Source organism: Artemia franciscana, chromosome 1 (assembly GCF_032884065.1).
Source record: "Artemia franciscana chromosome 1, ASM3288406v1, whole genome shotgun sequence".
Taxonomy (NCBI): Eukaryota; Metazoa; Arthropoda; class Branchiopoda; order Anostraca; family Artemiidae; genus Artemia; species Artemia franciscana.
Window position 1 is genome coordinate 6596294 of NC_088863.1, and position 14380 is coordinate 6610673.

At 36.8% G+C, this 14380-nt stretch overlaps 1 protein-coding gene across 1 annotated transcript in view; it reads left to right on the forward strand.

Moving 5' to 3' along the window:
• The window catches only part of LOC136033737 (uncharacterized), a 35226-nt gene extending 21119 nt beyond the window's left edge, over positions 1-14107 (forward strand). The window contains exons 6-7 of the mRNA XM_065714634.1: positions 8579-8847; positions 13596-14107. Coding sequence (XP_065570706.1) covers positions 8579-8847; positions 13596-13863 — 537 coding nt within the window. The 3' untranslated portion in view covers positions 13864-14107. The remainder of the gene's footprint in view (positions 1-8578; positions 8848-13595) is intronic.
• Positions 14108-14380: the final 273 nt, after the last annotated feature.

The window sequence follows — 14380 nt, forward strand, 5'->3', positions numbered from 1 at the left end:
GTTTTTTAGGATATGTTTTGTGATCTAAACTACCATACTTGATATTTTACGTCTCTGGGCTGCAAGTCGCTTTCAGACTACCTATTTGAGAAAAATGTTATTTATAACCGTTAGGCAAATCCATGAAGATTCTGTCTGGGATTCAAGCTCTTTGTCAATTATTTTACGTAGTAGAATTTTCTGGAATGTTTCTAGGGTAAGGTATATTTCGTCTCAGATGAAATATGGGATCTTTTGAGATGGTAATATTTGTTGGTGTTTACAGGAAAATACGGAACTAAGACCTTTTCAGCAAAATATAGAAGTCTAATTAAATTCAAAATATTCTATGCAAGTTTTGAACTTAGTCCTTTAAATTGAAATCGGCAAATTTTTTCTGATAATGTCTTAATATAGAGAAGATGTTCAAATTGGCTCTTGTCTCGTAGGTAATATTGTATAGTCAGTAACTTGTAAGAAAGACAATTTGATTAGCCTGTAAATTATTGGATTAGTATAATGAGCTGATTTTCTTATGTGTGTTACGGTTTGATGAAGTGTTTCTTTTGTTGTTAATCCTTGAAAAGTGTAGAGAGGGCTGTATTTACTCCTCTTATCAGATCGTACCATTAACCACAACCGATCCTTAAGACGAACAGTCTTTAGACAGGGTTTCAGGTTATAGAATTCAGAAAAGTGGATATTAAATTCGATTATTGAGTCTTGTTGAAAATGTCACTTTTCCCTCCCAAAATTTGCAGATTATTAAAATTCTGGAAATTCTGTCCTATATTTTTCGTGTATTTTTTTTCTTTCTTTTTTTTCGGGAGATTTGGTAAAATAAAAAGAAGATGAAGAAATCTAGGAATTGTATAAACAACTTCGTTACTTAAGATGAAATTCTTACATATATCTAAAATTTCTAGATGCAAGCTGGAGGATTATACTCTAACATAGAATCCCGGGTCTATACTACAGTCAATCTAAGGTTTAACCTCAAACGAATTGCAGCAGTTTTGATTTTAGTACCATTCAAACCGGTAAAATATTTCTACAACAAATAAAAAATTTGGCCAAAATCGGGCTAGGTGAAATTGACCGTTTTCGCCTTTTCTTCTAAAATGACGACTTTTTAAAAACAACTTAATATGCATGTGTAGAAAATCCATAATAGGTAAATCTGGTACATAGATCCCGAATTGTTTTGCTTTTGTTTTGTTTTTTGTCATGTTCACTTGCCCCCCCCCTCCCCACTCCTTCCATAAATCAAGCGTTGACACAGGTCTGAGAGCAAGATTACGTGAAAAACTAGAATGTTAATGCAGAAAGGAACTCTTGTCCATGTCAATTTACTGCCCCCCCACGCTCCACGCTAAACGTGACCACCCTAAATTCTTAGCATCCACTAAGCAACTTCTCACAACTAACTAAATCATTGATTTTAACTTGAAAAAATCACCGATAGTTTAAAATTGCAAAAGAACTGGAGATTCATCACATTTATCTAATGAATCACATATCGTCCTTGATTTGGACCTGATCATTAGAGCAACTAGTTCCTTTGCAAGATTTGCAAGCAATGTTACATTTGATGCCATTTCGATGACAGCTGCACTGGTTGCTATCACATGATCCCTTACAACCACAATTCACGACGGTGAGAATTTTCTTCGGTGCCGATGAGGATAGGATACAGTGTGCGCTTCTGGGGTCTCCATCCACAATGCTCAGGATCAAGAGCAGGGGTCTTAACGCCGGTCTAATCTTGAACTTGATGATAGGTTCCGAAAGAGTGAAATTTAGCAGCTGCTGAAGTAGAAGGTAAGTCTTGGGGATGGAAGAAAGCTGCATACGTTGCTACTTTGTGCTGAAAGACTCGGTGTCGGTAACTGTAAAGATTGTCAGCAACTTTTCCGCTCTACAATATAGAAAGTGTAGCCTCTCCCGCTGCTTTAATCTCTTCTTTCTAAGCATCAATTTGAGAAAACGTATAAGTATTTTTCCTAAATTGATCGTTATCTCTCAACTGTTTAATTGAATACTTTGCCAAGTTCATATTGACGGGAATTTTTGTCGTAGCCGAGAACTGCGCGAGGAAAAGGAAGCAGTTTGCAGGATTCAGTCCCAATCTTCTTAACAATGGCTTCGATGTCTCATGTTGCACCTGAAGTGGTTGCCTTAGTCTCACTATGCAGGTGGACCTTGTGGTGCTCAGGAATACAGCGATACAGTAACTACACCAACAAGTCGGTAACGTCACCGATAACTACAGTGTCCCAAGTCTTCGAACGCTCAATCGCTGTTAGCACAATAAGCAAGTAAGCATCATCTTTACCTTGGATGGTTCTCACACCTTTGCCTCGTAAAAATCAGAAAGTGCATTTACGAAACAGGCTTTATTCTTTTTGCACAGAAGAAATTCCTCTTTTTATGGTGGCTAGGCTCATTTCCAAGTAATTAGTACTTCGCTTCCAGTGACACGGTTTTGCTTAAGGTGAGTCATACCTTTTGTCGAAGCAGCGATCTTGTAGCCATCAAAGACGATAATGGTGTCTGGATATGTGGTCGGAACGTAGTTCCAGTATCGGTCAAAGATATCTGAATATGTTTCTTTATTTCGCCTAGGGAATCCTGTGAAGCAAAGCGCCCCTGTCTAAAACGTAGATGCAAGTCAGACTTGCGATAGTGTCAATAATTTTTCCTGCAATACTGTCAATTTCTGAAAGTTGCTTGATAGCTTTTACAAGCTCTTGTTTAATTGGGTTTCAGAGCAAACCAGAAACATCAAAAAGTGACGCTGGATAGGAGTGAAGTTTTTATTTAAAAGAAGATTCTTCGTCCATATTCAGTCTTTTGGATAAAGTTAAAAGACGCTGAAACAGTAATGAAGGATCTAAACAGTAGATTTCACCCCCATCTTTTGTTTTGTAATCATAAGGACTGCTTGATCCTTCCGTTTGAACGAATGTTCCTTCAGTGATTTCCTTGCCATTCCGTCAAGAATCTTCTTCAAAGTGGCGGATCACCCTCGAAAGGAGACGAATATTCAAAAAAGTCAATAAATATGTGTGTGTCTTCGCAGTCCCTTTGCAGCCTTGAAAAAATAGACTTTGTGTAGATCGCTTGTTTGATACGAAATATCCAACAGTTCTTTCCTCAGAGGAGTAGCGTGAGCACAAGCTAGACTTTCCATTTTCACTGAAGTCTCTGTACTTCCGTCATTCCTCTACTTCTAGTCAATCCGGTTGCCGTTTTCAGACTTCTCTTCAGTTCTTGTTCTATGACCAAATCTATAGCTAAATCGGCCTAAAATCTGCCCAATCTTCTCACAACGTGCAAACCTTTTCTGGAAGACTGGAAAAGTTTTGGGCTTGTATGTTCAAGTCTGTTCATCTGCTGTAGTTGTTCATCCTTGCCGTCTTCATGTAGTTGTTGTTACCAGCTGCTGTGAGGTAAGGGGCTTGGTTTTCATTGGCTTCTACGTTTAGCTGTGATGAAATTTTGAAGAATGTCAACCATGTCTAACTACATCCACAGTTTTACTGTTCAAGTCTTGTAACTTCACTCTGATTTAAGAGCTGACAGAGAAGCTTTGGCTATCACGAGACTTGAAGATTGGGGGATATGTTCAAAAGAAGCTCGTCCATCCATTACTTACTCACGTAGGTCTTTGATTTCACTAAGCTTAACCGTACTCAACGAAGTTCTGTATTCAGTTCAAGTTCTGTATCTGAATCTTCGTCTAAAAGTTTTTTTTTATCAGAATCGAGTGAAGCGCTGCGCCTACCACCTAGAAGATGATGTACTGTATTGGAAGCGTACATCAATTCAAAGATTTCTCTCAGTCCAGATCCATCCATCGAAGATCCAATGGCACCGACAAAACTCATGAGGGTGTAGAATCCTCCTAGTCTAACCAATACTTTTGCAACGCTACTTCCAGGTCCTTTTGCAGTAATATTCTTCATGGACTTCCACCACAACGCCTGGTCAAAGGTTACAACCTCAATAAATCCGTACTGTTTGCCATGATGGGCAATAAATGTCATTGTGGAAAGGATGCAATTCTCGTCGCTTGAAGGAAAATCGATCATAGGAAGAAAGAAAATGTTGGCTTTACAGGAACGGTTTCCGACCATGACTGATTGTATGGTTCTACTCCAACCAGGCCTAGGCTGCTTGAGGTACCCTGGGTTAAGCCAAAGAACATCTAAGTTTGAAGTCTTATCTTCTTTGAATCCTGGTTGAAGAAGATCTTAATACATTGTCGAAAGGACAGAATCGTTTGACTTTCTATGGACGATTCGGATTCTTCCAGCTGTTTTTATTTCCTCTGTGGTAACATCCCACCTATTGGTACTCGTTAATGTGACTTTTAGCCCATGGGTTACAGCAGGAATGATGTACATGCCATGAAAGGTGTTTTTACCATCCAAAGCATATATATTGTGATCAACTTTGTCGGGCATGCGCCGAACCAGACAGTCAGAAGTAATTCCTTGCAGTTCGATTCCATAATAACCGGCAGCATTTTTCTCAGACCTTATAACTTCAGAATTGGAGTAGCAAAACCCGGGCAAATTCAAGGTATCAATCAAGAATTTAGAGGAATAGTGATGATGCATTTGAAGAGCCACTCCAAGTAGCAAAAGGGAAATGAGTACGCTTGGGCACACAGTTTGTACAATTGCGTGTCCCCTTGCAGTGATTTTCATGGCAGTGTCTTTTCTGACCATTGTTTTATGTAGAAACAAGCATAGGCTAGAGCATAGAAACAATAGCAAGTTCTCATGTAAGGTCAGTGAATTTAGCAGTTCTTTATTATCGTTGTTGGTTTTCAAATATTGGTAAAACCTATCTTGGATCTTGAATGTAATTACATAAAGAAAACTAGTTTTTCTAACTGAAAGTAAGGAGCGACATTAAAACTTAAAACGAACAGAAATTACTCCGTATATGAAATGGGTTGTCCCCTCCGCAATCCCTCGCTCTTTACGCTAAAGTTTTGACTCTTTGCCACAATTCTACTTTTTAAAACAATTAAAAGCTTTAGCGTAAAGAGTGAGGAATTGCGGAGGGGACAACCCATTTCATATACGGAGTAATTTCTGTTCGTTTTAAGTTTTAATGTCGCTCCTTACTTTCAGTTAGAAAAACTAGATTTTTTTTATGTAATTTCTGAACGTTTTTGAATTAATGCATGTTTGATTTTGGCTCTCCACACATAAATTATTAAAATGAAATTTACATTTTAATTCCTTTTTTGGCTGAATGGCTTTCTCTTAGTTCTGATTAGACGATTTTGAGAAATAAGGGATGGGAAAGGAGGCCTAGTTGCCATGCAATTTTTCGGTTACACAAAAAGGCAACTATAAATTTTAATTTTTAACGAAAAATATAACGTAAAAAAGGCAACTATAAATTTTAATTTTTAACGAAAAATATAACGTAAAATATAACGTAAATTTTAATGTAAAAAATATACGTAACTTAAGAATTAACTTACGTAACAAACTTTTATATTCTTAAATTTTTATTATGTATATGAGGGGGTACTCTTTACACTAAATCGTAAGTTTTGTGCCGATTCTTTAAGAATGACCCCTGAATCAGAAAGGCCGTAGAATAAATAGTTGAAATTACTAAAAATACTATAGCATAAAGAGCGAGGTATTTATCTCTTCCTAAATGCCTCGCTCTTTATGCTAAAGTATTTTTAGAACCCCTCATATGCGTAATAATCTCTGTTCGTTTTAAATTTCAATGCTACTCCTTGCTTTCAATTGAAAAAAAACTTTTCCATGTTTATTTTTTCATTGTTTTTTTTTTTATAGTAATTTAAGGAACATCCTGCGCCCTTTTCATTGAATTTCTGTTCCCCCATGACATATTTCTCCAGGGAAAGATCCTCCCACATAGCCCCCTCTCCTCAACCCCACCCCCAAAACCAAAAAAAAAAAAATGTAAACACTGGTCGAAGTTTGTAACTTGCAGCCCCTCCCCCAGGGACTGTGGGGGAGTAAGTCATTCCCAAAGACATAGTTATTATGGTTTTTGACTATGCAGAACAAAATGGCTATCTCAAAATTTTGATCTGTTGACTTTGGAGAAAAAATGAGCGTGGGAGGGGGCCTAGGTGCCCTCTAATTTTTTTGGTCACTTAAAAAGGGCACTAGAACTTTTCATTTCCGTTAGAATGAGCCCTCTTGCAACATTGTAGGACCACTTGGTCGACACGATGACCCCTGGGGAAAAGAAAAGAAAAACAAAAAAAACAAACAAACAAATAAACACGCACCCGTGATTTGTCTTCTGGCAAAAAATACGAAATTCCACATTTTTGTAGATAGGAGTTTGAAAATTTTGCTATAGGGTTCTCTGATACGCCGAATGCGATGGTGTGATTTTCGTTAAGATTGTGTGACTTTTAGGGGGTGTTTTCCCCTATTTTCTAAAATAAGACAAATTTTCTCAGGCTCGTAACTTTTGATGACAAAGACCAAATTTAATGAAACTTATATATTTAAAATCAGTGGGAAAATCCGATTCTTTTGATGTATATTTTAGCATCAAAATTCTATTATTTAGAGTTTCGTTTACTATTGAGCCGGGTCGCTCCTTACTACAGTTCGTTACCACGAATTGTTTGAAAGAAAATAATTCGGTATTTCGGGGCTTCTGACATTATTACTCCTTTGCGGAAGTTAGGCTCAAAATTGGAAAAGGATTATATTTTTTCTCTGGGCCCCTTCCACCTCTTAGTTCGTTTATTTTCCCGTTAGTTTTCACTTGTTTTCGCTTTATAGTTGTGTTATCTCTTAGCAGTTCTTTCGTTAGTTGAGTTATGGTTGTGGTATATATGTTTTATCGCTCGTATAGTTGTGTTATTTTCAAATTATACTCCATAATAGAGAGGCTCCGAACACCCAGCATTGTATATTAAGCTCTGAATTTGACGTTTTTTTCTAACGTGACCAGATTCGTCCTGCGCCCTGCGCCCTTTTCATTGAATTTTTCTTCCCCCATGACATATTTCTCCAAGGAAAGATCCTCCCACATAGCCCCCTCCCTTCAACCCTACCCCCAAAACCAAAAAAATCCCCCTTAAAACGTCTGTACACTTCCCAATAACCATTATTATATGTAAACACTGGTCGAAGTTTGTAACTTGCAGCCCCTCCCCCAGGGACTGTGGGGGAGTAAGTCATCCCCAAAGACATAGTTATTATGGTTTTCGACCATGCTGAACAAAATGGCTATCTCAAAATTTTGATCCGTTGACTTTGGGAAAAAATGAGCGTGGGAGGGGGCCTAGATGCCCTCCAATTTTTTTGGTCACTTAAAAAGGGCACTAGAACTTTTCATTTCCGTTAGAATGAGCCCTCTTGCGACATTCTAGGACCACTTGGTCGATACGATGACCCCTGGGGAAAAGAAAAAAAAACAAAAAAAAAAAACAAACAAACAAATAAACACGCCTCCGTGATTTGTCTTCTGGCAAAAAATACAAAATTCCACATTTTTGTAGATAGGAGCTTGAAACTTCTACAGTACGGTTCTCTGATACGCTGAATCTGATGATGTCATTTTCGTTATGATCCTACGATTTTTAGGGGGTGTTTCCCCCTATTTTCCTAAATAAGGGAAATTTTCTCAGGCTCGTAACTTTTGATGGGTTAGACTAAACTTGATGAAACTTATATATTTAAAATCAGCATTAAAATGCGATTCTTTTGATGTAGCTATTGATATCAAAATTCAATTTTTTAGAGTTTTGGTTACTATTGAGCCGGATCGCTCCTTACTACAGTTCGTTACCACGAACTGTTTGATAAAAACTTAACTAGAAGTCAAAATTGATCAATAAGCGTACTGTTTACACGTTCTTTCGAACTCGAATGTCGGCAAAATGGGTCAACTCATTCTTGCGCGTCACCACATCTATTGAATAATTTCTCACCAAGAGCGTTGATGAACATTGCTGATGCTGGACAAATTTGAGATGTTTAAAATCATTTATTTGATTGGGTGAGCGTGGGGGGGGGATATGCAAGATACCAGGACGCGACATCTTCCTGGCATTTCCGCATAGGAATTGTAAATTTGCTCTGCGTGTATCTGACTTCGTGTAATATTCAAGTTATTATAATGCACGCTTTATCTCGCGCGTATGTGTTAGTGTGTTTTTGTGAGGGAGGGGGAGGCAAACAGCTCAGGGATGGTTAAAACATAGAACTGACCTCATATTTGTGAATTACGTACTACATTTTCCTATCACCTACTTTTCAAAAACGTAAGTTAATTTTTTAAGTCGTTAATTTAGAAGAAAAGACAATAAACGCCAATTTTGCCTTGACTGGTTTTGATAGATTTTGTAGATGTTCTAGAATATTTTTTTCCCGTTCGAATGCTACCAAAATCATAACTTTTGTAATTTGTTTGAGGCAACCCTTAAAATTAATTTGATTGACTGTACTACTGTGGCCAGATAATGAATTGTCCTGTATTTCATATACTATTTCGTTACTGATTTTTTTTTTTTTTTTTTTAACAAAAAAAACTAAAACAAAGTTTTGATAGCCAAATATCTAACCCTCAGTGTCGCTTCAACGGTGATAACGAAGAAGTAGCATCCACAGTTATCGGCGAATTACGTCATATACGTCAGCAAATGTCTTCACAGGTCAGAAAAATGGATGAATTTCTTGACAAGGCTGAGTCAGATAAACAGCAGAGATTTAAAGCTACGTGTGCAGAACAACAGACTACAGAAATCCGGCTGCAAAACGCACTGACAGAACTTGAAATAACAAGGGCTGAAATGGTTAAAGTACAAAGGGAAAGCGTAAGAAAGCTGGCTCTTGAAAGGTATTAATTCGGTATTTTTTACTTTTTATGTACTTTATTGACGGATTAGGTAGTGGAAAAGTTATTTGCTGTTTAAAAAAAAAAGCACAGATGGGCATTTATAGACCATAAGCCTAATAAAAAAGAAAATTGTGGTTTTAATTTAGTTTGTGGTGGAATGTGTAATGCTGATAAAGAAATCATTAATCTTTGAATTAGGTTTTGTTTTGCCTATATCATCTCGGTTAGGTTACCTTCTTAAAAAGTTCTGTCATTCAACTATTCATGTTTTCGTATTAATTCAAAGAGACTCGTAAAGAAACAGTCTTGTCTTTCTCAGAATTGGTTTAAAAATATCCAATTTTAGAAGAAATGTCAAGAACCCTATTAAAACGTAAATTGAGCTGAAATCAGAATCAGTCAAACCATCAAGCTCAAAAGAAACAGAAATGACAACAAATGCGAGCGAGGCTGCCGCCCCCTCAAACGATTAACGGCTTATTAGTATGTGTTCGGTACTAAAATACAAACACATTTCTAGCGATTTTTCTGTTTTAATCGTAACAACGAAAGTTGAAACAATTTAATCTTCCAGGAATTTCTTTTTTATACTTTATTATATTCTAAGCAAACGATGTTGTTTTATTAGGTTTATATGCAGTTAATTTTCAACAACGCCTTCTCCTTTTATACGTATTACCTTAAAATGTATTGAAAATCAATTGGGGAATATTTAATGTATCCGCCAGTTCAAAATATTACTGCAGTAAAAAAAAAAAAAACTTCAAACATCAACAATGTGCTGCGTTCTTCAATTGCAGTCACAAATAGTCGGAGTCACGGTCAAAGTTAGTCTCAAGTAGTCACAGTCGCAATCCCAAGTAGCTTTGATTTTAGTCGCTGTGGCTTGTATTTGCAGTCACAAGTAGTTAAGGTTGCAAAGAGTTACAGGCGCAGTCAGAGTAGTAGTAAAATAATGGTCCGCAAAGTTTCAAGTTAAAACCTTCAGCTGGTCTCAGTAATAAAATCTTTTTTGTTGATCGCAATATCTCACCATTGCTATTTGCAGTCACAAATAACCTTTGCAACAATAAAACCTGTATTTGCAACAATAAAACCTTTTTTGATGATACAATATCTCACCATTGCTATTTGCTATTATGAAAACCAGGAAGCACATAGTTATTTTTGATTTTGTTTAACACCACCCTCAACATTTCTTGAAATTTAGTCACAATTAGGAGTAGTTGCAATCACATTTGCAAGTTGTCACTATCAGCCACAGTTGCAGCTGTACTTGTAGTAATAATAGCAGTAGTAGTAGTAGATCTGAAAGTTTCAAGTTAATACCTCTAGCCGTTCATAAGATAGGGCAGATCCCTCTATTGGTAATCTGGATGTACAGATTATATCTACATTTCGTTCAATATCCTTCCCAACATTTCCTAAAGACACAGTGTTTTTTTCTTGTTGAAAATTTTGATCAGTGTTAGGGCAGGGCCATCTAAACAAGTTATGAAGGAACTGGCTGCCTGCTGGTCAATTTCGAACAACCCCCCGAATATGCTCTGAAAGTTGCTACCCTTAGCCATTCCTGAAATATTGTCAATTTGCCCGTTTGACAACAAGCATGCTACACAATATATTTTGATTTTGTTCTATATTCCCCTCAGTATTTGCTGGCACTTTTTTACTAGTAAAAGTAGTTGCAGTCACAAGTATTTTCAGTCACAGCCGTGAGTAGTAGCAGTCACAGTCACAAGTAGTCGTAGTCGAAGTCGAACTAGTCACAGTTGCAGGTAATTGCCGTCGCAAATAATTTTAGTCATAGTCATAGTTAGTTGAATTATAAGTCAGGGTAGCTGCTGTACTAGCAATGGCCCTGGAAGTTTTAAGTTGATACCCTTACCCTTTCCAAAGGTGTTGTAGATATATCTTTTTGTTAACCTCGACGCATATGGTTTTTTTTTTTATTTAGCTCAACACACCCCTCAACAATCCACAAAATTTGACTTCAATACCCTAGGTCTTTTTGGTAACACACAAAATTAGACATTCCCTCCCAATCTTCCCAATGTTAATTCCTCTATTTTTGGAAATGAACAGATTGCATTATTTATATTTCTTGTGTGGGGCCTGGTATCCCTGAAGGAATAATTTTTAGACCTTTTAACTATTATAATCAAAACTACTTTTCAACATTTCTATCTGTGATAAGGGTATCTAAAGGAAAAGAGGGACTGGTTGCTCTTTAGCCGTTCGTAAGATATTGCAGAGATGCCTTTTTGATAAACCATACATTGTATGTGTTGATTCTGTTTAACTTAACTTATAACATTCTCTGAGGTTTTACCTTAATACCCTGCCTATTCTGACACACCGAGAATCAAACAGTTTTTATTTTCCTAATGATGAATCCTGCATTTAAACAATGGTCAAATTGTACAATTTACAACCCTTGACCCTTGGCTGTGGGGATACGGCATCCCCGGAGGCAAACTTCACCTTTTGCCTGTTTTGAACAAAATGTTTGCTTAATTTTTTTTTCAGTTTCGACGAGAGTGGCACCTAAAAACGACCTGGAGGATTGTCCTCCGACCACTCCTCAACATCACCTGAAAGATTCAACTTAATATCCTCAGCTATTCCTTAGATATTGGCAATGCGCTCTTTAGGCAGCCAGTATACACATAGCGTTTTTCGACTGAGTTCAACATCCCTCTGAACACTTCCTTAATACTTCACATTAATTCTATAAGCCTTTTGGTGAACCAGGATCAAGCTTGCCCTCTTTTCCCGATAAAAAACCTTTTGGGTTAACAGTGGTTAACTTTCTATAGTCCTTGTTCTGGGGCTGTGGGGGGCTATGTCAGCACGAAGGCATAGTTATTTGACCTTCAGACTATTTTGAACAGGACCGTTTTTTCAAAATTTCGATCAAATGCCTTTTGGGGGAGGGCAGCTGAAAAGGGGATGGGAGGGCCCCTTAACCTGCCTTGAAGTTTACATTTAATATCTTCAGCTATTCATATGATATTTCTAAGACACCTGTTTAATAAACTGGGTGCGCATAGTGTCTTTCGATATAGTTCAGTATACCCCTCAACATTCCCCTAAGTTTTACTTTATTTCCTTTAGTGTTCTAAGATATACCCTGAAATAACAATAAATGCTGCATGTAAACAATGGACAAATTTATAATTTACAGTCCTTGTCCTGGGGCTTCGGAGAGTATGGCATCCGCAGAGGCTCACTTTTTCGACCTTTTGACCATTTTGAACAAGATGACTTTCAAAATTTTTAGAAGTATTGTGGAGAGGAATGCCTAGAAACAGTAAGGGAGGGTGAGGGGGGGGGGGCTAGTTGCCCTGCAATCACCCTTTAAAATATCTTGAAAGTTTCAACTTAATTTGCTTATCCGTTCCTTAGATATTGCCGAATCGTTCTTTTGACAACCGCGATGCATATAGTGGTTTTTAATTGTGTTCGATATCTCTCTAAATATTTTTTTAAAATTATAGCATCCAAAGACTTTTTGGAGACCAGCATACCCTTTTTTTAATGTTAAATTATGCATGTAAACAATGGTCAAATTGCATAATTTACATTCCTTGACTCGGAGTTGTGGCGGAAATGACATCCCCGGTGCCATCCTTATACATTTTGACTATTTTGATCATAATGGTCTTTACAAAATTTCGCTCAGTGTTGAGGATAAAGGCACTTAAAAGGGACAAGAGGGGCTGCTTGTCATTCAATCACTCCTAAAAATTCCCTGAAAGTTTTAACTTAATATCCTCAGCTCTTCCGTAGATATTGCTGTTAAACCCTTTTGAAAACCAGCATACCAAATCACCAGATGATTTTTGATTGTATTCTACATCTCTCTAAACATCCTTAAATTATAGGAAATGTTTATAGCGTTATGGCTCTTATCTAATGGAATAAAAAATGCAAGATGATTCAAAAACGAAGCAAATTTTAAGAAACAGAAAATTACACCTATGTAAGAGACAAGAAAAAAACGTCCTCTCTAATAAAACAAAGATAAGGAAAAAAATTCCTTTTTAAAAAAGGGAAAAACATTATTTTATGGTCAGACGTACAGCAAAATAGGATAGTGCGGTGAAAGAAACGTAATTTTGTTTTTATTTTGTCATTTTGTCTTTTTCAAACTTAACGTTACATCCTGTTTACTACGACTGATCTCATTCAATATAGCTTAATCCTACCAATTTAAATTTATTTTTGTCAGTGACGACAAATAAAAACTATTCTTTTTAAATGAGACTGGTTTCATTAGCTTAAAACTATTTCTTTGGGAAGAGTGAGTTTGCTTTTGCGAAAAATTTTTTTTTTGAAAGAGAACGGTGTTCATTAGCTGCCGACGACGAGAATCGATTGCGCAAGATCAAAATAAGCTGTAATGAGGTTGGGGTCAACAATTCCAAAATAGTTCGAAATCATTCGTTTTATCCCAGTTGGATATTATATTTTCTTTTCGTCCTACTCTCATTTCACTTATCTTATTGTGTCCATAGGATACTAGATCTTAAGTTTCTTAAGATCTTACGATCATAGGTTTCGTGGTTGTGAAAGCCTATTAATCATTAATCGTCTCCCCTCTCTTGCATTAGTATTCTTTTTACACGTCTGGTTATATTACTTCAACTGTGGATATTTGCTAGTTTTTCCTGCTTAGCTTGTCAATTTCTTTTCTTGTAAACATCTACGACTTCTAAAGTTGGTACAAAGATCTTATTTTTTAGTTCCAAACACACAGAAGAAATTTCCACATTTGAGAAAGAAAATGCTGCCACAGCTCATGCGTTAGAACAAATTCAAACAGAGGCAAGATTACTTAAGTCTTCATTAGAAAGTTCTTTATCCAAGAATGAAAGTGCTTTGGTTCAGTTGGGAAAAACTAAGGGTCAACTTGAAGAAGCCCTTGACCGGGAAAATTCTTTGAAACTAGAGTTGAAGGAATTACAAAACCAATTATCTTCGATGGTAAAAGAGAAAGATGAATACAGGTAGGATAATGTTAATGGGGCAAAGCGCCCCATAGGTTTCCCTAAACCATTTCTTAGATTTTCCTATGTTGTATATTGAACTTTAAAACGGTATCTCAAACATCAAAGTTATTCACAACTAACTTATTTTCTGTCCGTAATGGAAGGCATAGTGACAATCTTCAAAATTTTAAATAACTTTTGAAGTATAAATGGCATGCACATAGCGTCTTTTGATTGACTTCACCATCCTCTTTTGTATTCTCAGAAAGTTTCAACTTGGTACCCTCAATAGTGTCTGAGATGACAAGCTGAATTTACATGGTCTATTTTGACCATGTTTGGCATCCTGTGTAAGTTCCACCTTAATACCAATAGGTGTTAGTAAGATATTGCACATGCACCGTTTTGACAACACCTTTTTGACAACTTAGATACATATAGTGTCTTTTGATATAGTCGCACCATCCCCACCGCACCATTCCCTGAAAATTTGAGTTACCTTGGCCATTTTTGGGTTATTGCAGATGAGTCCTTTTGAC